Genomic DNA, 25,939 nt, shown 5'->3' with positions numbered 1-25,939 from the left:
TAATTCATTTTTTATACCCTGCAAGCTGATACTTTACAAAAAAACTCTGAAAAGTCACAAACCTTTAATAATTCTAATCAAAATAAAGTCTATTTCTGTATTCTGTTTTAGACTAGTAGAATTCTAATATATTAACATTATAATTTCTTAATAGAGGATTTTAAACTAGAATTGTGTTATTTTGGTATATCCAAGCATAAAGCATGCTCCCAAATCTTAATATTATTTTTAAAAAAAATAGAAAGTAAAAGAAATTAGTATGCCAAGATTGATATGTATTTTTGATTGACAATTGTGAACTCATTGTCAATATTTACAAGTAAAAAAGCGGAAGGATATTACATAGAGCTAATGAGCTAATAAAGAAATGGCTCATATTCTTGTTATCTAATGCCAACAAAGTTACTTGTTTAAGAATCTTGTTAACTGTACTCTGAAAACTCATTTTCATATGAGATCAGTAGTGACTGCAGCGATCTGAAAGATTAAAATGGATAAAATTCATTGTGGGTATCAATTTTATTCTCCCAGGGTTGAGTTTTTTTTTTTGTTTGGTTTTTTTTTTTTTTTTTTGTAAAATGAATTTTATTTAAAGTGAAAATTTTTTACTAGTTATTCTTGGAGACACAAGTCAGTCAGTACTATAGTGCTTGCTCTGAAAGAATTAAATGCACATAATTCATTTATTTGATTATTATAGATCTCAATGTATTCTTTAATCGGACTGTAAAAATCAGCTAAGGTAAAGAAAGCTAACACGAGAACCATGGGAAACTTCAGTAAACTTACTGGGCAAACTCGTTTCCCGCTACTGCAGTTTCTCCCTGCAGTCTCAGTAACCAGATGGTGTGTGTTATCGGTTGTGGCAGTAGAAGTCAATAACAATGTATTCATTAGTTTTTTCTCATTATTAAAAGTTGATTATCAGAGTTCATGAGTGGGTTGAAATTTACTTACGGGTACACCCTCCAGACTGCCTCAGTCTTAGGATGTTTATCCCCCTTCCCACTGTTTTAACCTGATATGAAAAGAACTTCTACAGATGGTGGATGTTATCGGTAGTGGCAGTAGATGTCACTTTCCTATCGGGTTAAAACAATGGGAAGAGGGGGATAAACACCCTAAGACTGAGGCAGTCTAGCGGGTATACCTGTAAATAAGTTTCAGCCACGACGGCATTGCACTCATGAACAATGTATTGATTAGTTTTTTTCTCATTTAATAATGAGAAAAAACTAATCAATACATTGTTATCGACTTCTAATGCCACTACTGATAACACACACCAATCTGTTTACCCAGAATGCAGGGAAAAACTGTGGTAGCAGGAAACGAGTTTGCTCGGTAAGTTTACCAAAGTTTCCTGTGGTTCTCGCGTTGGCTTTCTTTACCTTCACCTAAGATTCTTATTAAATTTTTTATGCTATTTGTGACATCTCATTTTTCATTTTGAAATATTTCGTTCATTTCTGTAAAATGAATTTTATTGTAAGGGGAAAAATTTTGTAATAGGTGCACCTGGCGATACGGTTGAAGGTATTCCTGGATCACCTGGTCCTCCTGGATTGAAAGGCGAAAGTGGTTTTGGAGGAATACCGGGGAGACCTGGACTTCCTGGTCTTACTGGCCCAAAAGGCAAGATTTTATACTTATTATTTTGACAAATGATTTATTGAATGGTATGTTTAATATAAGCATTTAATATATTAAATGCAAGGGAATAATTAGTACTATACATCCACTGGATGTACAGTATTATTTTTGCTGTACATCCAGTGGATCAGTAACTAGATTTTTAATAAATTAAGATAATACAAGAAGCTTTCTCGAGCTCTCCTCGAGACGCGTTCAGGATTGCCTCGCAGAACAAGATAGATCGATTTGCCTAGGTGACACTGAACACCCTTCAATCGTGGAACATTTCTGGTCAACTCATCATGACCTTAACCCTGGACACGATTGTGAGATGATTGACCAATCCCGGCACTACTGTCACCACCTTTGGTTAGAATCTTTAAATATATCAAGCTGTCCAAAAGCCTTAAATTGCTGCAGGGGTACAAGGCTACACCCTATCTTAGAATCAACAGTTTTGAAACTGGACAAATGCTGGCAGCAATCCCATACACGTGTGTGCGCTAACAATGAATGCCGATCTAGTGAATGAATGTTTGCACAATCTCATGGTCATGTGTGCACTCTCAACGTCATCTGAGAATGCACTCTCAAAGTCATCTGAGATTGCACAGCTCATTTAGTATTTATTTTATTCTATCTCTAATGTCCATATTTTGCTAGTATTCTGTATGCATTTATTTTCACTTGATGATGAAGGGGTTCATTACCCCGAAAGCTTCTTGTATTATCTTCTATTATCTTAACTTATTAAAAATCTAGTTACTGATCTGCTGGATGTACAGTATTATTATTATTACTCCCTTATATCATGGAATCCAGTACCACTACCCATTCTCCTTTATATTAAATGCAGTTATTAAAGACACTGTTTTGCTGTAAAACAATTTACATAAGTTCCCTTTGATTTACCAATTGAGTATTTGCTATTATTTGTCTCCATGTTCTTAATAGATTTTATATAATTCAAATAATTAATTTAAATAAAATAGTGCAGCATTTGTCCTAACTGATTTTTACACTCACTTTATTACCTTCCCCTTGTGGATGTTGATGTTCCTTGCACCATATGGCTAATAATAATATGAAAACATTGTCAACATTGGCATATAAAATGGTTGGGTTGTTGGAATGTTTTTTGTAAAGTATTTAAATTTCATAAATTTTCATTAAAATCCATTTTATCCCCCCCCCCCCCAAATTACATGGAGTGCAGTGTTTTTTTTTTTAATTTGTAATTAGAAAATATCCTTATCTAATTCTGACGCTTTACTTAACTTATCCTGTAACGATACATTATTGGTATTACTCATACCATTAAATTTTTGAAAATAATACTCAACTACAAATTGTTATTTAATGAACTTTGTAAAGTACCCAAAGGAAAGCATTTCTAGTTTAACTTAAGATGTTCATGCCAGGGCAACCCTCTGGTGGTTTGGTCAGTGATCCTCCTTTGGGCACAGTGATCCATCAATAGGTCAGGTTTCCAAATGCTACAATATATATTTTTTGCATGTTTTATTTTTGTATGAAAAAAAAAAAAAATTTTTTTTTGCACTGCTCACCTTACAGACAAGTTGGACAGGCAAATTATGTGATCGAGACCTGCTAATATTAGCGGGTCTCAATCAGATAAGTTGTCTGTCCAACATGCCTAGTAAAATTTTGAGACAACAGGATTCCCATAATGTATTTGTACAATATCAATGTCTCACAGACAAGTTGTAGGTTATGTAAGGAGCACAGGAGTCAAAATTATTTTTTTTTTTACATAACCAGCATACCTTGCTTAGTAACTACTTATCAGGTGATGCAAACTACCTAGCTCTGTGATTGCTTCACTGTTGGATTGCTAAATGCTTCTAGCCATACAACTGATACATTTGTCTTCTGTGTTTTATACTTTAATTGCAGTACACTTAATAAGTATTGTACTAACAAACTTAGTATTATAAAATTACATGTTTTGAAATTTATACAAGGGGTGATAAATTTTCAGCCCAATGCACTTCTGTTTTTTGTTTTTTTTTGAAAAATGGGTGGCAAATATGAAAGAACATTTTTTTTTTATGTTAAACAGCCCAACAGCCTAAAAAAAATCCTCTCGTATTCATTTTTATTATTTATTATTATTTTTTTTACAGGTTGAAGAAAGGATGTCTACCCAAAATGTCCCTTTTAACAAAATTGATGTAGAGTGGTTAGGCAATACCTGTTTCTTCAGAGAAAACACCAAAGAAAATTCATGCTGAGGACCATGTTGCTGATATTATGAGAACAGCGGCCATGCTATTCAACCATCAAAAGCTGGGCTGCAAAATTTAAAATGTGTATTTTAAAAATTATTTTTTTTGATACTGATGATGCAAAAATGACAAGGAGACTGTGACAGTGCCTGAAAATTTTGATGCGATTTCCACCTTGATACTATCTGATTGATTTCTAGGTATATCCTGGGAATGCGTTTGATATATTATTCACAACATTTTGGATATGTGGAAGCTTTGTACAAATGGTTTGCCAAATGTCAGAATGCTAATCAAAATCAACAGTATGTCCCGTCTTCAATTGCCATTCTTCACTATTTTGAGTAGCTAATAATCCTTTGGCATGAATTTTGACCCTGAATGAAACATGATTGTTTCATTTATTACCCAGAGATCAAAGAACAATTGAAGGAGTGGAGGCACAGTAGCCCCTTCCATTTGATGAAGTTCTGCATCCAGAAACTGCAGAATAGGTCATGGCCTTGTTGTTTTAGTATTAGTAATGGCAAATGAAGCAAAAAAACCACCCTTCCCACTTCCTCCAATAGTTTGTCTAATTCTTCCTTGAATTTATTCAAACTACCCACATCTGCATCACAGATAGAAGTTTGTTTTAATAATCAACTTCCTATTGGCTGAAGGCAAACTTCCACACATCTATCCTGCAGTCCTTCCTAAAATTAAATTTATGCCCTCTCATGTGTCGTCTGAAAAGAGGAATATCATTAGCATTGAGCTTGTTCAATCCATTCAAAGACTTAAACACTTCATTCAGATAATTTTGCTGGTTCCTAGTCTCCATACACTAAAATTTGGAGAACTGGAGCCTTTCTTAATAACTCCACCCTTTTGTTCCCCTTGACAATCTTGTTTACCTTCTCTGTGCGCATTTGAGCAGATCCAAATCCTTCCTAAAATGAGGCATTTATATATGCAGTACTCAGGGTGTGACCTATCCATTGCCTTATATAATGGGGCAATCACTTTGTCCCTAATAGCAAAATTGACAGAACCCATCAGCGAGGACAGCTGATGGTTTTTGTCATAGTATATGATTTTGTAAGCATGCCATGTCTTGCTCCTATTCAAAATTATGCTCTCAGGATTTGGTTATAGAACGATGTCAGTATAAAGACTTTATATCAAGGACCATGAACTTCCACTCTGTATTGGGAGAAAGATGTTAATTCTGAACTATGAAGCAAAAATTCAAAGCCTACCTATATACCCCATTTGGGCAGATCCACAGTTTATAATATGTTATAGAAATAAACCCAGGGCAAAATCAGCCAACTGGTATCAGATTGCAAACACTAACACAAACTTCGAATATACACCTTGACAAAGTTCTCCAAGATCCAGACAGTCCAGATTCCCAATGGCCCTCTGTTACACCTTCCTGTTACGATTATTTCCTAAACTGGAGAAAACCTTCCCTTTCCAGTGACAATATACAATAACTTCATATTGCATTTTACAAAAATATGTACTGATCGATCAAAATCTAGTCGAGTGAGTGCTGCAGCCATCTGTGTTTAGCATTGTGCCTGTGTCACTTCCCCACTGAATTCAGCAGCTATATAGCTGAATTATGTGCCATCCAGCTTACCCTAGAAAACATCTTCCATCTGTCCATCCAAAAAAAGTATAATTTATATGAACTTGCAGAGTGCACTGTTATCTTTACAAAATGATTCCTCACCTACCCATCCTTTAATACAACACGTAAGAACAAAGCTGATGATATCAAGGAACACTAGCAAATAGTCATCTTATGTTATATCCCAGGCCACACTGGGATACCAGGAAATGAATGTGCAGACTACTAAACATCCATCCAACACATCCAACATCTTGTCTACAGAACTAACGTACAAAACTTGTGTAAAGAACAATGTGGCAAGCTCAGATGCAAAATAAACTCCATCAAATAAAATCAGAACAGTTATGGGCCTCCAGCTTCTGTATAAACAGGAAGGAGGAAGTAATCCTAGCCAGAGCATGAACTGATTACAGTCATCTTACTCACCTTTTTCTCCTCAGAGGAAATGATCCTAAGTAGTATGCACTGCAACTCCTTACCCACAATGAAGCGTATTCTTGTTGACCATATCTTATACACTAGTGCACAGCAAGTATCATTCAGTTTTCTACTAAACCTTAAAGAAGCTTTGATGCTCTGCCCTGTTGTAATTAACAATGCAAATCAATTAGAGTGTTTCTGCTTTATAAAATGGATACAATTATTATGGTTGTTTCTAACCATTCTCAGAACAATCAACATGTATAGCCTCCATGTTGTTGATAGGCATTATGGCCCAAGTAGCTCTTGCACCAGAAGCAACAACAGTATCGTAGTAAGCCAGTTTACATTAATTACAACGATACTGTTGTAATTAATTACTGTTGTCGTAGAACTGCCATTAGATGTGCCGAAATGTCTTACGGAATGACTCTCCTCTTAATGACAAAACGAAATTGGCAATTATTATATATGTGCAGGCCTTCATCTTTGTTTGGCTGGTATCACTACAGTATTTGAGGATTGTTTGTTTCTTCAAATTAGTGGGATTGCCCATTAGTAGTTCTATATTGGTAGATCTAGTTATGCAAGATATTCAAACTTTAAGTTTTTATTCTTGCCCTGTGTGCACCTATCTTCTTGACACTGCTATTGCATGATATATTTACCTTAGTTAGGGAAAGCAACGAGAACCAGGCTTTAGCAAATGTTAATGGATTTGAACGTAATATTCAGTTTATCTTGTCGAAGGAGAAAAATTCTTCCCTCCTTTTCTTAGATGTATTATAGGAAGGCAAACTGTGTGAATAAACTTGTTCCACTGCAGTAGAGTCACATCTAGACAACAAGAGATTGAGTGCATTAAACATGATATCTGCAATTCTGCCTTTCCTGAGATGGTACTAGTCAGGTTTAGCCCCCCTTTCTCCCAATTGATCAGTTTCCCCCTTCTATTAGCTACAGAATTAATTTCTTTATACATAAGCCTTTTCTGTATTATTGTATGTATTTTGCGAATGGAAGATCTCGAGTGCATCCAGCTTTTGACCCGTGAGATCTTGTCAGTGGTCTTACAGTTGAAACTTGCCACTTTTCATGTAGAGTGAGATGGTTTATTGTATAGACTGCCGTGACTGCTGTGTGTGTCAAACCAAAAGACACCTGCAATATTGCATAGATGAGTATTTGGCTTCTATTCAAGATAAGGAATGTGTAAATTTACTCTCTGTCTGAACATTTTTGGTAGCAGTTCAAGAAGTTCAAGCACACGTGCATATGTATGTTTACATAAGTGAGGAGGTCTTTGATAATTTTCTTCTCATTCTTTGTCAGAGGCTTCTCGTAACCTCTCTTAGCTTGCCTAACCACCTTTGTGATTGCAGACTAGTTTATACTTACTGTAGGTTTCTGTAATCCTTGATAACACTGGTCTGCAAAAATTTCCTCTGTAAAATAATTTCCAGAAATTCTCATAGGAAATATGTTCAAAAACTCAAATATGTGTTTAAAAAGTTCTCATCACCCTTGGTCTTCATATGGCGCCTCCGTAGGCAGGTGAGCAGGAGCAAAGTGCATAGCACACGCTTCTTGATTAGACTGGGGTTCGAGCCCGTGACCACCAAATACGGAGGATGCGGAAAGGTCAGGGAATAACCGCCGCATATCCCCGGAGCAATAAGGCCTTAGTTGCTAATGCTCTTAAAAACCAAATAACAACAACAGTCTTCATATATCGTAAGTCAATGACAGAAAACCAAGACCTATAGTTGGTTTAATGATCTTTTCCCTCTATTTTATCTATTTATTTTTAAAAATTTTTTCTAGACCATTTGGGAAATTTCTAGAGCATTCAGGAGTTTCTGCAACTTTTGAGAACATTCTGGAATGCTCTAAAATATTGTTATGTGTGGAAGAAAGGTTGGGATGTTTCTGGAATGTTCTAGAACTTTCAACAAAGTTTTCTAGAAACATTTAGAGCCTTCTAGAGACTTCTCTACCAGTATATATAAGAGTTGGTATCACACCAAGAAAGCATTTTCATATTTCAAAAAGTGTGTGTTTCAGAGAGCAAGTGGTGAACAAAGTGAACAAGTGTTTTAGTGAATTAGTGTTTGTAAACAAGTGTTGTGTTCATAAATGTAAATCATAAATGTGTAATAAAAATCTATAATTTCTTAATTGTGTTCTTATGTGCACATACTCAACCATTCATGAAGTATACTGCGCTCTTGCCGAAATAAGCCTGATAGCTTTTGCTACATTTGTGGAAAAGTGGTATTAAAATTGCAACCGAAAACACTCTCACAACTTGTAAGAAAAGCATATGAACCCTATTTTGGATTCAAGGTCAGAAAGATAAATTGTGAGCATCTAAGATTTCCTGTAGCTCATGTTCAAGGACATTTACAGACTGGCTTAGAGGTAGTCATAAGTTGATGCAGGCGCATTATAGCCATAGTAGCTTATGCGCCATTAAACCCCCATAACAACAACAACAACAACAATAAGTTGATGCCTTTTGCTCAGTGAATCAGTGAGACCAAGATAAAAGAGGTAATTTTTTGAGGGTCCTCAAATCAAACTGCTATTCCAAGATGAGGAATTCACTAAAGAATTTAATTCTACAGAAATAAGAGCATGGAAGGCATTAGAAAACATCTGCCGGAACTTTTTAAACAATGAGAAATTACAATGAACTTGTGGATGATCTAATTTTAGCGTAAAGAGAGTTCGGGTGCAATATGTTGTTAAAGCTTCATTTTCATTTAGTCTTTTTTCCTGAAAACTTGGGAGCGGTCTCAGATGAACATGGTGAAAGGTTTCACCAAGATATTTCTCAAATGGAAATAAAATGCCAGTGAAAATGGAGTCCAAATATATTAGAATTAGCATTAGTAGAGGCATGTGATGCAAGAAGGCAAGCTTATGCAACATCAGCCAAAAAAAAAAAAAAAAAAAACCCTTCCCATTTCACCCATCCATTCACTCCAAATGTTTGTCCAGTTGTTCCTTGAATTTATTTCTGTAATTTGCAGAACTTAAGCCTTTCTTGCTAAGAGCAACCCTTTGTTCCTCTCACCAGTCTTGTTGGCCACCTCTGTACTCATTCCAGCAGCTCCATATCCTTCCTAAAATGAGGCCTCCAGACCAATATGGATACTCAAGGTGTGGACTGACCATTTCCTTATACAAAGAGATGATCACCTCCTTATCCCTGCTAGAAAAATTCCTGTATATCATTGACAAGACGCCATGAGCTACTCTTGCAGCCTGTCTACACTGCTCAGAAAACTTAATGGCTTTTATTACTAATCAAACATATGTCATGTTATAATAAAGGAGAGAAAAAGGGAATATATCTGATTGCAGATATGAAGGTATTTTTCATTCTCCACTACACCGAGTGTAGCACCACACAGTTGGTAGGGAACCGGTTTTACTGTTAGCCATATGCAATATTTTCCATTTGTCAAAGTTAAACTACAGTTGCCACTTTTAAGCCTATCTTCCAAATGTTCCTAGATCCTGTTGCAATAGTGTACTGTCATTAACAACCCTGCCTTTGTATCATCTGCAAACTTAGACATTAAGTCTGATATACCTTCATCAATATCATTGTTAAATATACAAAACAACAATGGCCCCAACACCAAACCCTGGAGGACTTCACTAATAACATTGATCCATGAAAAGCAGTGTCTGTTGATTACCACTTTCTATCTTCTCCCACTCAACCATCCTTTTATCTATTGTAGCAACTTCCCCCTAATGATATACTGCTCCAGTTTTTACAGTAGTCGTCCATGTGCAACAGTATCAAAAGCTTTCCTGAAATCCAAGTTTATGATATCAAAATTATTTTTTTGCATCCAGTTCCTTTATGACCATATCATAGTATCCAATCAAATTGGTCAGACAAGACTTCCCCTTGACAAACCCATGCTGTGTCTGAACTATGACTGCAGTCTTGTCTAGATGATCCTGCATCACTTCCTTAACCAGTGACTCCATTATGTTCCCTAGAACAGAAGTTACATTAACAGGTCTGTCGTTATCCATGGCACCTTTTGATCCTCCTTTGTGAATTTGGGACACATTTGCACATCTCCAGTCCATGGAGACCTCCCCTGAGTCCAAGGAGGCTATCATAATTATGGCCAAGGGTTTGCTCACTTCTGTTGCTGCCTCCTTTAATATAACTGGATAGATCACATCCATCCCAGGTGCCTTTCTTATGTTTAACTTCAACAATTTCTCCTCCAATTTCCTCTTAATTATTACAAAGTCATTTAGCTCCCTGCCAGAATTTGATAAACTTCTGGCATTCCCCTCCTTGAATAACTCCTCATGTGTGATTGCAAAATACTCGTTCAGTTTGTCAGCTACCGAGCAGGATCATCAATCTTGCATTGATTGTATCTATCTCATATTGTGACTATTCGAGGTATTGTAATACCTCGAATAATTAATGCTTCACCAATGGAGAAGAATATTGTTACTTATTCTCGGGGGATACCACCACCCAGGCTGCACTGTTTCACGGTTTGTTGGTCTATCAGTGGTGGACAGGTAGGTACCCCTGGTATTGCAATCATGCCAACCCAGTTGAGAAGTCATCATCAGCCATTTTCAATCCACTGCAGGATGAAGGCCTCTCTCCAGCAACTTTCCAGTTCCTTCTGTTTTGAGCACTGGCCACCCATTTACTACCCAAAAACCTCATGAATTTCATCTATCCATCTCCGCCTTTGTCTTCCAGGTTTTTTTCTAGCTCCTCTTGGGTACCATTCTGTTATTTTCTTAGTCCATCTGTCATCATATCTTCGAGCTATGTGTCCTGCCCAAGACCATTTTAGTTCTTTAGTTTTGATAAGAATCCTTTACTTGAGTTTGCTGCCTAATCCATGTGTTTCTCTTCTTATCTAACAGTCTGATTCCCAGTATAACTCGTTCCATTCTTCGCTGTGTAGTTCTTAGCTTCTCTTCCATTCTTTTGGTGAGTGCCCAAGTTTCACTTCCATAAGTCATGGTGGGGAGTATACATTGATTCATTATTTTACGTTTCAGACAAACTGGGATATTGCTCTTCAGTATGTGACTATATTTCCTGAATGCTATCCATCCAAAATTTATTCTTCTCTTGACTTCCAGCCATTTGTCATTATTACAGCTAATAACTTGTCCCAGATAAGTATATGACTCCACCTTTTCAATTACTGCTCCTTCAATCATTATTTCCCTTTCCGTGGCATACTTGTTCATCATTACTTTTGTTTTAGCCATATTCATCTTGAGTCCAAAATCCTTACTAACTGTGCATAACTGATTAAGATTTTCCTCTAATTCTTTGAGATCGTGGCTTATAACCACAATATCATCTGCAAATCGTAAATGGAGTTGAGAAGTATAACTCCACAATATGAGAGATGCCAGTTGGTGTGCATAGTAATACTACTAAAAGGAATAAACATACAAGGCGTAATAGGCTACAAATCCTATTAGAAGGCATAATAGGATACTTCAGAACTGGGTTGGCATGATTGCAATGCCTGGATACCTACCCACCCACCCACCGACGATAGGTGGGCAGGTAGGTAACAAGCCTTGAAATGGTGCAGTCTGAGTGGTAGTATTCCCCCCCCCAGAGAATAAGTAATAATAGTCTTCTCCATTGGAGAAACTTTACTTATTCAAGGTAGTGCAGTACATGGTAACTCATTGTGAAGTTAGTTACAATATGAGATACAATTAAATTGATGCCATTTACACTACACTTGTTATTTTTTCCTTCTATGGAAAAATAGGGTGATATATCACTGATATTCTTATAGTGAACAGCTATTTACTGAATGGTGTGACATCACTACATGCATGGCAGAGAGAACTGGACTGCACAGGTCATGACTCAAGGTGGATTCCTGGAGTGATGTTGTTTCAAAATCTAAAATTTTTTTTGGATGCTTTCAATTCCATACTCAAAAAATTTGTACACGTGCCACTTTAGGCACCCGTGCTGTAGGTTCGCCAACCCTGTCCTAGTGTATTAACTCAATATGTTACAATACGTCACAATGCTTCTTAGACAGAAGTGTGGCTACTCTTTTTGTTCCCTTCAGATTTATGAGCAGTTAAAGTCTTTCAGTGTGGCCCTCAAGTCATCTGCTGAACTTTTCTTCCCTATTTGACATCTGTGATGTCATTCAAGCAGAGTAACACAGGACAGAAAACCCTCTTTCTAAACCTGATGCATCATTTTTAGTTTTTAAAATTAGGTCTTCGTATTCATAGAAACTTTGATGTTTGAGGAGTGTTCCTAATTTAAAATTTTTCACACCTTAGTAATCACGATTAAAGAATTGCACTTCAAATGGGCACAGCAATGAAAATGTATTGAATTGTGAAGTTGGCTTCCCCTGGCTTACTCCTTAGGGATTTTAATGGACGCTATTTATATAGCACAGATGATGCAAAAAAGCAAGCTTATATAGCATCAGCGAAAAACACACACACATGCATGCACACACATGCACACCTCTATCATCCCTCCAAGAACTTTGTCTACATCCCACTTCCAAAACAACAAATGAAAGCCTATTCCAAAAATCATCCTCTTGCTGGCTGAAAGAAAACATCTAGCAGCCATTCTTCCTCAACTTAAATATATGGCCTCTCATGTGTAGTCTCAGAAAGAGGAAGAATGCCATTCATATTCAGCTTATTCAAGGCCTTAAACACCTCAATCAAATCACCCTGCAGGTGCCTAGTCTCTGGATGCCACAATTTGCAGAATTGAAGCCTTTCTAGGCAAGAGCACCCTTTGTTCCCTTCACAAATCTGGTTGCCCTTCTCTGTACCCATTCCAGTAGATCTACATCCTTCCTAATGTCTTCGGACTGTATACAATATTCAAGATGTGGCCTAACCATGGCCTTGTATAAAGGGATAATCACCTCCTTATCGGTACTAGCAAAGTAGGGATAAAGGGGGTGCTACTTCTCAGCCCATCAACCTAATTTTTCTAAATCTTGTTGCAGTAGCATACCGTCATTACTGTTGTTAACCTCTGCCAATCTTTGTATCATTTGCAATATGAGAACTGTGACATTAAGCCTGATATACCTTCATCAGTATCATTAATAAATATTGAACATAATGGGCTCAGCACTGAACCCTCGGGACCTCCCCTAATAATATAAGTCCAGGAAGAGCAGTGTCCACTGATAACCACTCTCTGCCTTTTTCTACTTAACCGTCTATTTATCCTCAGTAACTTGCCCTTCATGTTACAGTGCTCCTATATTTATAGCAGTTTTTTATGTGCAACAGTATCAAAACCCTTCAGGAAATCCAAGAATATGATATCAAAATTATTTTTTGCAACCAATTCTTTGGAGACTTCATCATAGTAACCTATCAGATTGGTTAGACAAGACTGCCCCTTAATAAATCCATGCTGTTACTGCAGTATAATGTCTAGATGGTCCTGCATTACTTCTTTAACCACTGACTAGATTATATTTGCTTTGAGAGATGTTAGGCTGACAGGTCTGTAATTAATAATGTCACATTTTGATTCCCCTTATGAATTGGGGATGCATTTGCATATCTCTAGGCTATAGAGACATACCCAGAATCCAAGAATGCTCTTATAATCATGGCTAAGGGTTTGTCATCTCGTTTGCTGTCTCCCTTAATATGATTGGACAGATCCCGTCCATCCAAGTGCCTTTTTTATGTTCAGATTCAACAATTTCTCTTTCATTTATTATCATTACTAGTAGTAGTAATGACCATCTGGTGATAGAAAGCCTAAGGCTTATAGTTGCACCAGCCAAAAAAAAAAGAAAGAAAGAAAAAAAGAAAAAAAAATAGTAAAATAATAATAAGAAGAAAATTAAATAAAATGCTTTAAGGGCTTATGCCCAAGGCTATGAGAGAATTAGACTACATACAAGTTAGTGCAAACACATCATATCAGTACACAGCTAACTCTGAATTAGCAAATTTTTGCAAGGTACCCTAGTGATGTAATGATGGCAAAACAGTTATGAAGTATAACTCCACAATATGAGAGATGCCTGATGATGTATAAGATGAATTAAGACTAAAATACTTGTTTAAATTATATCTCATATTTCACAATATGAGATATAACTTAACGATGCTGCCTTTGAAAATATTTGCTAATTCAGAGTTTAGCTGTGTACTAATATGATGCGTTCACACTAACTTGTACATAATGTAATTCTTTCGCAGCCTTGAGGCATAAGCCCTTCAAGCATTTTTCTCTTAATTCGTCTTATACACCATCAGGCATCTCTCATATTCCGAAATATGAGAATACTTCATAACTGTTTTGTCATCATTACATCACTAAGGTGTTTTGTCATCATTACATCACACCGAAGAAAAGCCAAATAGCCCTGAAATGGTGCCATCTGGGTGGTGGTATCTGCCGAGAATAAATTACAACAGTCTCTTCTCCTTTGGTGAAGTGTTACTTATTTGAAGTAGTACAATATCATGGCAACTCATTGTGAAGGTTTTCACAATGTAAGATATAACTTAAACGATGCCACCTTTGCAAAAATTTGCTAATTCAGAGTTTAGCTGTGTACTGATATGATGCGATCTACAGCATGAGCTGGGGTGTCTAATACTATCCAAAATCCATTACATAAGGGTGTGATCTGATTTGTCCTTCTCTTCTCTTCTTTGCATTTATATATATGAAAAATTCCTTATCCCCACACTTTGCTCTTTTTGCCAGCGATTTCTCATAATTTGGCTTTTCCAGCCTAACCTTTTCTTGTGGCACTATTACAGATAATTTTGTAGCTGTTATAGGCTTCAGTACTTTTTGTTGCTCTGTAACTTTTCCATGGTGTCTTTTTTTCTGCTCAAGTAATCTGGCAACTTCATTATTCATCCAACCTTGGAATCATCCTCATGGAGTATTTTTTTAAAAGTATATATGCATTCAAGGCTTCTGTGATTAATGTTTTAAAGGTATACCATAATTCAATTTTATTTGCTCTCTGTGAGTTATCTACCCAGTTAATAGAGGTCACGTAGCACCTTATGCTGTCGTAATTTCCTTTCCTTTCCTGAAATTATAACCCATTCCTTTTCCTTTAACTACTGCTATCCCTCTCTTTTCATCATCCACTGTAGAACTCTGTGATCACTTCCTGCTACTGGTTCCTGTACTATCTGCCCTGTTATATCATCTGGTTCATGGGTGATGATGAGATCGAGAATATTCTTTTCCCTAGTACTTTCCTTGACATGTTGATACAAATAACAATCGTCTAGTTGATTTAAAATTTTTTTCCCCATTTGGAGTTTCCTTCCCATTTGCTCCATTCAATTAGAGGTAAATTAAAATCACCCTTAATAAGGCATTCACGCTTACTTGTCCATTCCATTTGCATGTATAGGCTCTCATCATAATCTTCACAATCACTTGCCCTGTAGATTACTCCCACTCTCATTATATCTTTGCTTCCAACTATCTCATACCATGCAGATTCTATACCAGCATGCGAAATGTCTAAAACTGGGAAAGCTCTCATTGCACTTGGGTGCTTTTGATAAGAAGTATGACATCACCATTGCCATCCCTGCTATCTATCCTAACCTTCCTAAATACTTTGTACCATACTGAAACTCATCATCCCCTCCTTTCTGGGTGGCACCATGTTTCCATAAGCCCAATTATGTCAGCATTATTTGTTCTCACCAGCAGTTCGAATTCGCTCATTTTATTGACAACAGTTCTGACATTACTGTATAGACAATTAAGACTAAGTGTCCTTGTATATTAACTGTCCGGACACACCCTTTGCATCCCTGGTATTAGCTATCCACTACTTTGAAACGTTTCTGCCCTCAGAACACCTTGCTTTTATGATCTCTTGTGGTAACAAACAAGAAATATTGAGGTATATGCAAGCATTACTTTGGCCAATATCATCAGATAAATGTGTATCTATATTACCCTTCTAATATAGATACGCATTCACCCAAACTAGGAGTTCCCTGGAACCTTAAGGTATCCTCAATAATACTGGCAAAATCCCTTGTACACCACCTTTTTATTTAAATTTAACTTTTCTCTACAAACAGATTCCGTTTACAAGTGCTGGCCAAGCTGATAAAAATTTTCCCCCAAAAGCCTTACAGAATCCTTCAAGTCTTGAGTTAATCCTCAAGGCTTTCAGCATATATTCCCTCCTTTTGTGCCTGATCAGAATTGCAGACATATAGACATTCTGGATCCTTGGATCCTTGTATATTTGCCTAACAAATTGTCAGATCGTGTGTGCTTAATTCTGGTTCTAGTCCACCTATCCTTATTGCAAAAAATATTCCCCTTTCCCTGACAATGGAGTCTCCTAATGGAACTAAATCCTTTTGAAACAGAGCAGTTTGCACTTGGTTATTCTGTTCTGTAGCCTGAATCAGGAGTGTTTCACTTGGTAGGTTACTTGAATCATGAGCCCCTGATGAACTCCCAGTTACATTTTTCTAAAGGTCAAGCACCGTTTTTTTTCAGTGAGTCAAATTCTTCTAGCAATGCATTTAATTTTAACTTTTAATTGGTACACTCCATACAATGGTGACAAAGAAAAGAATCACCAGATGAGCTATGATTATCCACTAAGTTAACTGTTGAGTACATGTCACAGATGCTGCAAACGATGAAATCGTGAGTCACCTAGAAATCGCCATTGGCTATTTCTGTATGAGTCACGATACCCTCTTACGAAGTGTTCAAAGTGGATCTTGTCGCGACCATTGTTAAATTTCCTAAATATCTCAGATAAACTTTAAAAAATATATATATTTCTAATATTATAAAAATTAAATTTACAGCTATTATGGTGAAATAAAAAACATATGAAAATAAATTTTATAATATATTAAAGAAATTAATTAAAAGCAATTATCTTTCCTTTCTAATCCTAAGTTTACTTTCTTTCTTTCTAAGTTTAGACTTAGAAGCACTAAGAAAGCACATCCTCTCACTACGAATCCTAACAGTGTACTCATTTGTTCAACTTCTGATACCCCTCCCTTCAAGAATTCCTCATGACTGATTGTAGATGCAAAATATCTGTTCAGCATGTCAACAACCTGAGCAGGATCATCAGCAATTAACCCATTGATGTCAAGTAGCCCCATGTGATCCAACTCCTTCCTTCTACTGTTAATATAAGCATAGAAGTCTTTGCTGCTTTTCTTGGCATTTTGTTCCAGAGGTTTCCCATAATCTGCCTTAGATTGCCTAACTTCCTTTGTGACTTGATTACTGACTAATTTATATGCATCCCATGCACTTTTCTTCGCTGCCACATGTTTTAGTAGTTCATCTGACATCCAGTCAGGTCTATGCCATGAACAGCATTTCTTCATTGGTATGAAAAGCCTTGTAGTTACTTTTATTATTTCCCAGAATACTTCCCATTTAGAATTTACTGTTGGTAACATCATGAGTTAGTTGCACTGCATAGAATTCAGAAACTGTCTGAGGCCACTGTAGTTACCCTTACAAAAGCAAAAGCCATTCGGGTGCCTCCATAACCAGGTGGGAAGGAGCAGCAGTGCGTAGCACACGCTTCTTGATTAGACCGGGGTTCGAGCCCGTCACCACCAAATACGGAGGATGCGGAAAGGTCAGGGAATGACCACCGCATATCCCGGAGCAATATGGTCTTAGTTGCTAATGCTCCTAAAAACCAAAAACGACGATAAAAGCCATTCCTTTTACCCTTGTCAGTAGTTATGTCTTTAATTAAATTCCACATAATGATCTCTACCACCCGTGATCTCTGTGATCTCTGCCACCCATTAATGCATTTACTTGCAGATTCGTAATACATGTTGAATCGTTGCCGATAACCAGGTCAAGAGTATTGCTTCCAGTTTTTGCCTCTGTAATATGTTGCTGTAGTAAACAGTCATCCAAGAAATCTACAAAAGTCTCTAGTGTGTGCATTACCAGTCCACAAATTCCAGTCAACATATCGAAAGTTAAAATTCCCCAATTATAAGATATTCTGTTATATTGGCCCACTTTATTTTTCTGTATAGCTTTTTGGTATACTCATCACAGTGATTAGGCCTAGAATATACACCTACTCTCAATTTTGTTTTCGCAGTGCACATATCACACCAGACTGACGCAGCATTGCATGGTCACCCATTTTGACTGGATGTACTGCCTTAGATTTAATATGCTTCTTAACTAAGAGCATAACCCCTCCATCTATGGTGTCCTGTCTGTTCTTCTTGTATACATTGTACTCCCCACATTCAAATTCAGTATCAGTTATGTCTCAGTAACATCATGTCTCTGCCATCACTACAAAGTCAGCAATTGATGACATAATGAGTACTTTAAATACATCAAATTTATTTACAGTTTTCCTAGCATTAGTGTATATGCAGATGTTCTTACCCTTAGTTACCCTTACACAGCCCATGTATTCACTGGTTCCATGATGATCCACAGCAGGACCTGAAATCTCTGACATCATGCTTTCCAGGCTGCTGCATTTTCCGGCGCCTCTGTAACCAGGTGGGCAGTAGCAGCAGTGCGTAGCACATGCTTCTTGATTAGACTGGGGTTCAATCCCATGCCACCAAATACGGAGGATGCGGAAATGTCAGAGAATGACAACAGCATATCCCCGGAGCAATATGGCCTTAGTTGCTAATGCTCCTAAAAACCAAATGACAACAACAACAACAGCTGCGTTTTCCAGTAGACGCAGTACAAGAATCACCTTCACCTCTGCCTGTGACTCTTGTTAATCTATTAGTCTTGGTGTTTCTCACCATGCTTGCAGTTTTCTGTCACACCTCTCAGCACCTCAATAGGATCAGCAAATATTAGTAATAGTATTCACCATTTAGCATGAGGAAATGGCAAGTTTTTGCTGTGCTGTCAAAAAAAACCCCAATTAGATAAGAAAATACAAATTATATGCTTTCCCTCCTCACACAAAGAACTATCCAGTTGACCTTTGAATTTATTCAATCTGTCATCCTCAATGCCCTGCAGAGACAAATTATCCTAGCAATCAATGACCCTCTGACTAAAATAAAACTTCTTACAATATAATGTATCCCTCCTTCCCTGTAATTTCAATATATGGCCCCTAGTTCTGGGATTCTTTATAAAAGTGAGAATTCCACCTTCTTTCATTTTACTAATCCTTCTCCAAGCCTTATGAACTTCAATCAGGTCACTTGTGAGGTGCTTGCTTGCCAAGTTCTGTAGCCGACATTATAGGAGTCTTTCCTCTTGTGGGCTTCATTTTGTCAGTTTCACCATGGGCAACTTGAATGAGGGAATTTTCAGTTCCCTCATTCATGTTGTCCATCTTTCAAGGAGCTCAGTTTCTTTTTTCAGTGGAGGTCTCCATACTTGAACACAGTATTCTAAATGTGGTCTTACAATTTGCTTTTACAGTGGGATTATGAACCTTTATCTTTACAGTATAATGTTCGATAAATCATCGATAGGAAAAAACCATGGGCTTTCCTTGCTGACTGTGTTCACTGTTCAGAAAACTGCAAATCTTCCTGAAATGTAACTCCCAGATCCCTTTCATCCTCCACTGTTTTTAATTCAACCCCACCAATTGTGTAATTTAATTGTGGGTTGCTATTTCCCATGCGTAAGACCTTGCATTTAGCAGCATTAAAATATAGATGCCAATTCTCTGACCATCTCTGAAATCTGTTCCAAGTCATCATGGAGTGCTGCACTGATCATTAATGATTCTACAAACCTTTACATTGTCTGCATTTGATATCGTGTCATCTATCCCTTCATCGATATCATTTATGAAAATGAGAAACATTAGCATTAGTAGAGGCATATGATGCAAGAAAGCAAGCTTATGCAGCATCAGCCAAAAAAAAAAAAAAAAAACCCTTCCTCTTCACCCCTCCGTTCGTTCGAAATACCTGTCCAGCTGAGCCCTAAATTTATTTAGGCTATCAACTTCCACAACAAGAGATGGAAGTCTGTTCCACCAACCAACTACCTGCTGGCTAAAGGAAAATTTCTGGACATCTATCCTACATCTGTCTTTCCTCATTTTGAATTTATGCCCTCTCAGATGATTATTCTGATCAAGAGGCAGTATTCCATCAACATTGAGCATGCTCAAGCCATTCAAGGCTTTGTACACCTCTATCAGATCACCTCGCCGGTGCCTAGTCTCCAGACACTGTAATTTGCAAAACTTAAGCCTTTCTTCATAATAGCAACCCTTCGTTCCGTTCACTAACCTTGTTGCCCTTCTCTGTACTCGTTCCAGCAGCTCTACATCCTTCTTGAAATGAGGCCTCCAGACCTGTATACAGTACTCAAGGTGCGGCCTTACCATTGCCTTATACAAGGGAATAATCACCTCTTTATCCCTGCTAGAAAAATTTCTGTACACTAGACTCCTGCTAGTCCGAACTAATTGGGACTGAGCCCTGTTCGGATTAGCAGAATTTCGGATTAGCCAAATAACTGCAATAATGCAGAAGCAAGCAGTAAAACAGGTCTGGTTTATTAAGGAATGAATGTATAGTAAGCCTACGAGCGTTTGTACGTGAGCGTAACACACCAGAAGCAAACCCCCCCTCCACGCTATGACTAATTGCACGCGACATTGTGCATTAAACGTGAATGTTTATATCTTCGCTCTACGTTACATTTATAGTTTAGTTTAGTTCAGTCTGCTGCCACAATGGCCACGAAACGGAAACACACAACGTGTACATTGAAAGATAAGCTGGAAGTTTTGAAAGGCTGGACAAGGGGGAAAGTGCAACGAAATTAGCAATAGAGTTTGGAGTGGGCAAGGCCACAGTAACTGACTGGAATAAAAACCACGCAAAGATCGAGCAGTTTTGTACCTCTACTTCAGAAAAATCAGTTGAAAATCGACAAACAGTAAGGCCCTCAACGTTTGACAAGCTTGATGAAGCCTTATTCACGTGGTTCACTCAGGAAAGAGGAAGGGGAACACCCCTAAGTGAACCTCTTGTTAGAGAAAAGGCCATTCATCTCAACAAACTAATGAAAGGTGATGAATCATTTAGTGCGAGTACCGGTTGGTTTGATCGCTGGAAGAAGTGCCATGGGATTCACCAGCTAACGATCACCGGGGAGCAATTATCGCTGATCATGCTGCAGCAGAGAAATATTTGGGTGAGTTCGCTGATCTGGTATCACATTATTCACCTCAACAGATATATAATGCTGATGAGACAAGTTTAAATTTTAAGGCTTTGCCCACAAAAAGTCTAGCATCTCAACAAGAAATGCGTGCCCCAGGTTTTAAAATGAATAAGGAGCGAGTGACGTTGATAGCTTGTAGTAATGCTTCAGGAAATCACAAGCTACCTTTGATGATGATCGGTAAATCAGCGAAGCCGAGAGCTTTTAAAAATATGAACATTAACAGTCTTCCAGTTCATTATAAAAGTAAAAAAAAAGCTTGGATGAACAGATAGCTTTTCATTGAGTGGTTTCATAATCAATTTGTCCCAGCAGTGAAACGTTCCAGCAATGAAAATGATTTGCCACCTCGTGCCATTCTCCTCATAGACAATGCGCCGTCCCACCCAGACGTTTCCGAGTTAACATCAGGGGATATAAAGGCAGCTTTTTTACCACCTAATGTAACACCGTTATTACAGCCCATGGACCAGGGGGTGTTATAGTCTATCAAGCTTGCATACAGAAAGAAATATCTTAGGTCCTTGATAGAAGATAACACCAATTCACTTTCTATACATGAGAAAATGAAACAAGTGAACTTAAAAGATGTTGTATATTGGGTTGCTGAGACGTGGGAGGGTGTAACCGAGCAGTCCATACAAAGATCATGGAAGAAATTATGGCCCTCTCTCAGCTTTGTTGATAGCTCTGACGAAAACATGACATAGAAAAATTAATTCAGCTCGTACAGGAAATTCCGGGGTGCGAGGAAGCAATAGAATCTGATGTTAATGAGTGGATTGCAGCGGATGGAATAGGTCATGAAAACCTGTCGGATGAGGAAATCGTGGCAGCTGTCACCCAAGGAAACTCCAAGCAGAATGATGATGGGAGTGATGACGAGCCCGGTGTTTCTGCGGAACAACTTGTGTAGCACCTAGACGCGACAGTGGCCCTTGACCTCGCTTTACGCTACTTAGAACAACATCCCAGCGCTACACCAGCAGACTACATGTTTATGAAGCGGTGGCGAAACATAGCATCATCTAGCCGATTTTCATCGTTACATCAAAAGAAACTAACATAATTGTTACTTCTGAAAAATGACTTTTGTTCCTGTTTTGGTGTGTAAGTATAGATCTGTAATTTTAATAGGCCATGTCAAACACTGATTTATTAATTTTGTATTAGTACAGTACTACAATAAAATACAATTGTTTTGTGGAATTCTGAATGTTTTTGTACCACTAATGCCATTTAAATTTAACTGGAAAATACAAACAACGTATATTTTACGAACTAAAAAATTTCCTCTCCGCCGACCGAAATGTGTTCGGATTAGGCGGATGTTCGGATTAGCGGGGTTCGGATTAGCGGGAGTCCACTGTATATCATTGATAAGACACCATGAGCTACTCTTGCAGCCTGTCTGCACTGCTTAGAAAACTTCATATCTACCTGTACAATTACCTCCAGGTCCTTTTCATTCTCTACCACTGTCAGTGTAGTACCACAGAGTTGATACGTTGCTCTGAGGTTGCTGTTTTCCATATTTAGTACTTTACATTTGTCAATGTTAAACTTCATTTGCCACCTCTCAGCCCATCTGCTCAACCTTTCCAGATCCTATTGCAGGAGCATAGCATCAGTATCGTCCTTAACAACCCTGGCAACCTTTGTATCGTCTGCAAACTTGGACATTAAGCTTGATATACCATCATCAATATTATTTATAAATACAGAAAACAACAATGGACCCAACACTGAACCCTGAGGGACTCCACTAATAACATTAGTCCATGATGAGCAGTGTTCATTGATTACCACTCTCTGTCTTCTGCCACTCAACCATCCCTTTATCCATAGCAACAATTTGCCACCAATGCCACACTGCTCTCTAATTTGTGCAGCAGTCTTGCATGTGCAACAGTATCAAAAACCTTTCTAAGATCCAAATATATAATATCAAAGTTATTCCCTGCATCCAATTCTTTTGTGACTACATCATAGTATCCAATCAAATTGGTCAGGCAAGACCTTCCCTTAACAAAACCATGCTGTGTCTGAGCTATAACTGAATTCTTGTCAAGATGATCCTGCAGTGCTTCTTTAACCAGTGCCTCCATTAATTTTCGTGGAACAGAAGTTAAACTCACAGGTCTATAATTACTTGTGTCAGCCTTCGATCCTCCTTTGTGAATTGGGGTTACATTTGCACATATCCAGTCTGTGGGTACCTCCCCTGAGTCCAAGGGAACTCTCATAATTATGGCAAACGGATTGCTTACTTCCTTTGCCGCCACCTCCTTTAATACAACTGGATAGATACCATCCCCCCCAGGTGCCTTTCTTGTATTTATATTCAACAATTTCTCCTCCACTTTACTCTCAATTATTACAAGATCACCTAGCTCACTGCCAGTTTTTTCTTCATCTATGACATTCTCCTTCCTGAATAACTCCTCATGTGTGAATGTAGATGCAAAATAATGATTTAGTTTGTTAGCTACCTGAGCAGGATCATGAACAGTTGAACCATCGATATCAAGTGGACCAATCTGATTCATCCCCTTCCTTCTAGAGTTTACATAAGTAAAGAACTCGTTGCTGTTTTTCTTTGCATCCCTTGCCAAAGATTTCTCATAATCTGCCTTCGCCTGCCTAACCTCCTTTGTAACTTGGTTACAGATCAACCTGTATCTATCATAGGCTTCTGTGTCACATGTTAATTTGTATGTATCCCATGCATTTTTCTACTCTGCCATATGTCTCATTAGTTCATCTGACATCCATTTAGGCCTAAAGCTTGAACAATATTTCTTAGTTGGTATGTAAAGCATAGAAGCTTCCAAGATAAGTTCTTTGAATGCTTCCCATTTTGAATTTGCTGTTAGTAACATCATCAGTTGGTCCCACTGTATAGAATTTAAATACTACCAGAGTTTTACTACCAGAGTTTTATACACCTCTGGCATTTCCCCCTCTCTGAATCACTCCTCATGTGTAAATGTAGATGCAAAATGCTCATTCAGTTTGTTATCTACATGAGCAGGATCATTAACTGTTGGAACATTGATATCAAGTGGACCAATCTGATTTATTCCTTTCCTTCTAGAGTATACATAAGTATCAAACTCTTTGCATCTTTTGCCAAAGATTTCTTGTAATCTGCCTTTGCCTGCCTAACCTCCCTTGTAACTTGATTTCAGACCAACTTGTATCAATGCCGACCGGGCTAGCCGAGTGGGTAAAGTACCTGCCCGGCAACCCAAAGGTCGCGGGTTCGATTCCCGCCTCGGGCTTGGATCAAAGTACTGCAAAAACCTTGGGAGGTGCAATATGGCCACAGAAGCCGATGCGCCAATAACTACCAAATCAAAAACTTGTATCAATCATAGATTTCTGTGTCACCTGTTAATTTATATGTATCCCATGCATTTTTCTTCTCTGCCACCTGTCTCATTTGTTCATCTGTCATCCATTTAGGCCTAAACTTTGAAGAATATTTCTTAGTTGGTATGTAAACCCTAGTAGCTTCCAATATAAATCCTTTGAATGTTTCCCATTGAGAATTTGCTGTTGGTAACATCATAAGATGGTCCCACTGTAGAATTTAAAAACAGTCTCAGACCACTTTAGTCACCTTTATGAAAACAAAAACCCTTCCCTTTACCCCTGATGGTAGTTACCTCTTTGAGTAAATCGCGCATCAGCACACTGAACACTGCCACCTAATGGCTTCTTTATCTACAGATTCTTAATGCATGAAGAATCACTACTGATAACCATATCAAGAGTGTTACTCCCACTGGTTGCTTGTCGAACATGCTGTTTTAGAAAACAATCATCCAATAAATCCAGTAAAATCCTTACTAGTGCGTGAGTGACCAAGCCGCAAGTTCCAGTCATTATCTGGGAAAATAAAGTTCTCCATTATAAGACAATCTGATTTACTGGCCCACTCCATTTCTCTGTTCAGTTGTTCATTATACTCATTAGAGTCATTAGGACTATAACACACTTCTACTCTCAATTTTGCTTTCCCAGTGCTTATGTCACATCAAACTGACTGAACACTGCACTGTTCACTCATGTCAACTGGCTGCACTTCCTTAGATTTTATGTGTTAGCATTAGCATTAGTAGAGGCATTTGATGCAAGAAAGCAAGCTTATGCAGCATCAGCCAAAAAAAAAAAAAAAAAAAAAAAAGTAACATAAATAAATAAAAATAACCACTTCCACTTCACCCCTCTGTTCGTTCGAAATACCTGTCCAGCTGAGCCTTAAACTTATTTAGGCTATCAACTTCCACGACAAGGGATGGAAGTCTGTTCCACCCACCAACCACCCGCTGGCTAAAGGCAAATTTCCGCACATCTATCCTACATCTGTCTTTCCTCAATTTGAATTTATGCCCTCTCAGGTGATTTTTCTGAGCTAGAGGAAGAATCCCATCAGCATTGAGCATGCTCAAACCATTCAAGGCTTTGTACACCTCTATCAGATCACCCCGCTGGTGCCTAGTTTCCAGACACTGTAATTTGCAAAACTTAAGCCTTTCTTCGTAAGAGAACCCCTTTGTCCCATTCACCAATCTAGTTGCCCTTCTCTGTACTCGTTCCAGCAGCTCTACATCCTTCCTGAAATGAGGCCTCCAGGCCTGTATACAGTACTCTAGGTGTGGCCTGACCATTGCCTTATACAAGGGAATAATCACCTCCTTATCCCTGCTAGAAAAATTCCTATATATCATTGACAATACACCATGAGCTACTCTT

The 25,939-nt window shown here is 37.9% G+C and overlaps 1 protein-coding gene across 2 annotated transcripts in view; it reads left to right on the top strand.

Annotated features, from left to right (window-relative positions):
* Col4a1 (Collagen type IV alpha 1) overlaps positions 1–25,939 on the top strand; it is a 1,206,096-nt gene that overhangs the window by 595,551 nt on the left and 584,606 nt on the right. For both annotated transcript variants that reach the window (XM_090374514.1, XM_090374509.1), the window contains exon 18: positions 1,513–1,635. In XM_090374514.1, the coding sequence (XP_090230640.1) occupies positions 1,513–1,635 (123 nt within the window). The remainder of the gene's footprint in view (positions 1–1,512; positions 1,636–25,939) is intronic.

The sequence above is a fragment of the Mastigoproctus giganteus genome, chromosome 1 (assembly GCF_048544385.1).
Source record: "Mastigoproctus giganteus isolate SK-2022 chromosome 1, ASM4854438v1, whole genome shotgun sequence".
NCBI classification, from domain to species: Eukaryota; Metazoa; Arthropoda; class Arachnida; order Uropygi; family Thelyphonidae; genus Mastigoproctus; species Mastigoproctus giganteus.
This window is presented reverse-complemented; position numbering and strand designations above follow the sequence as displayed.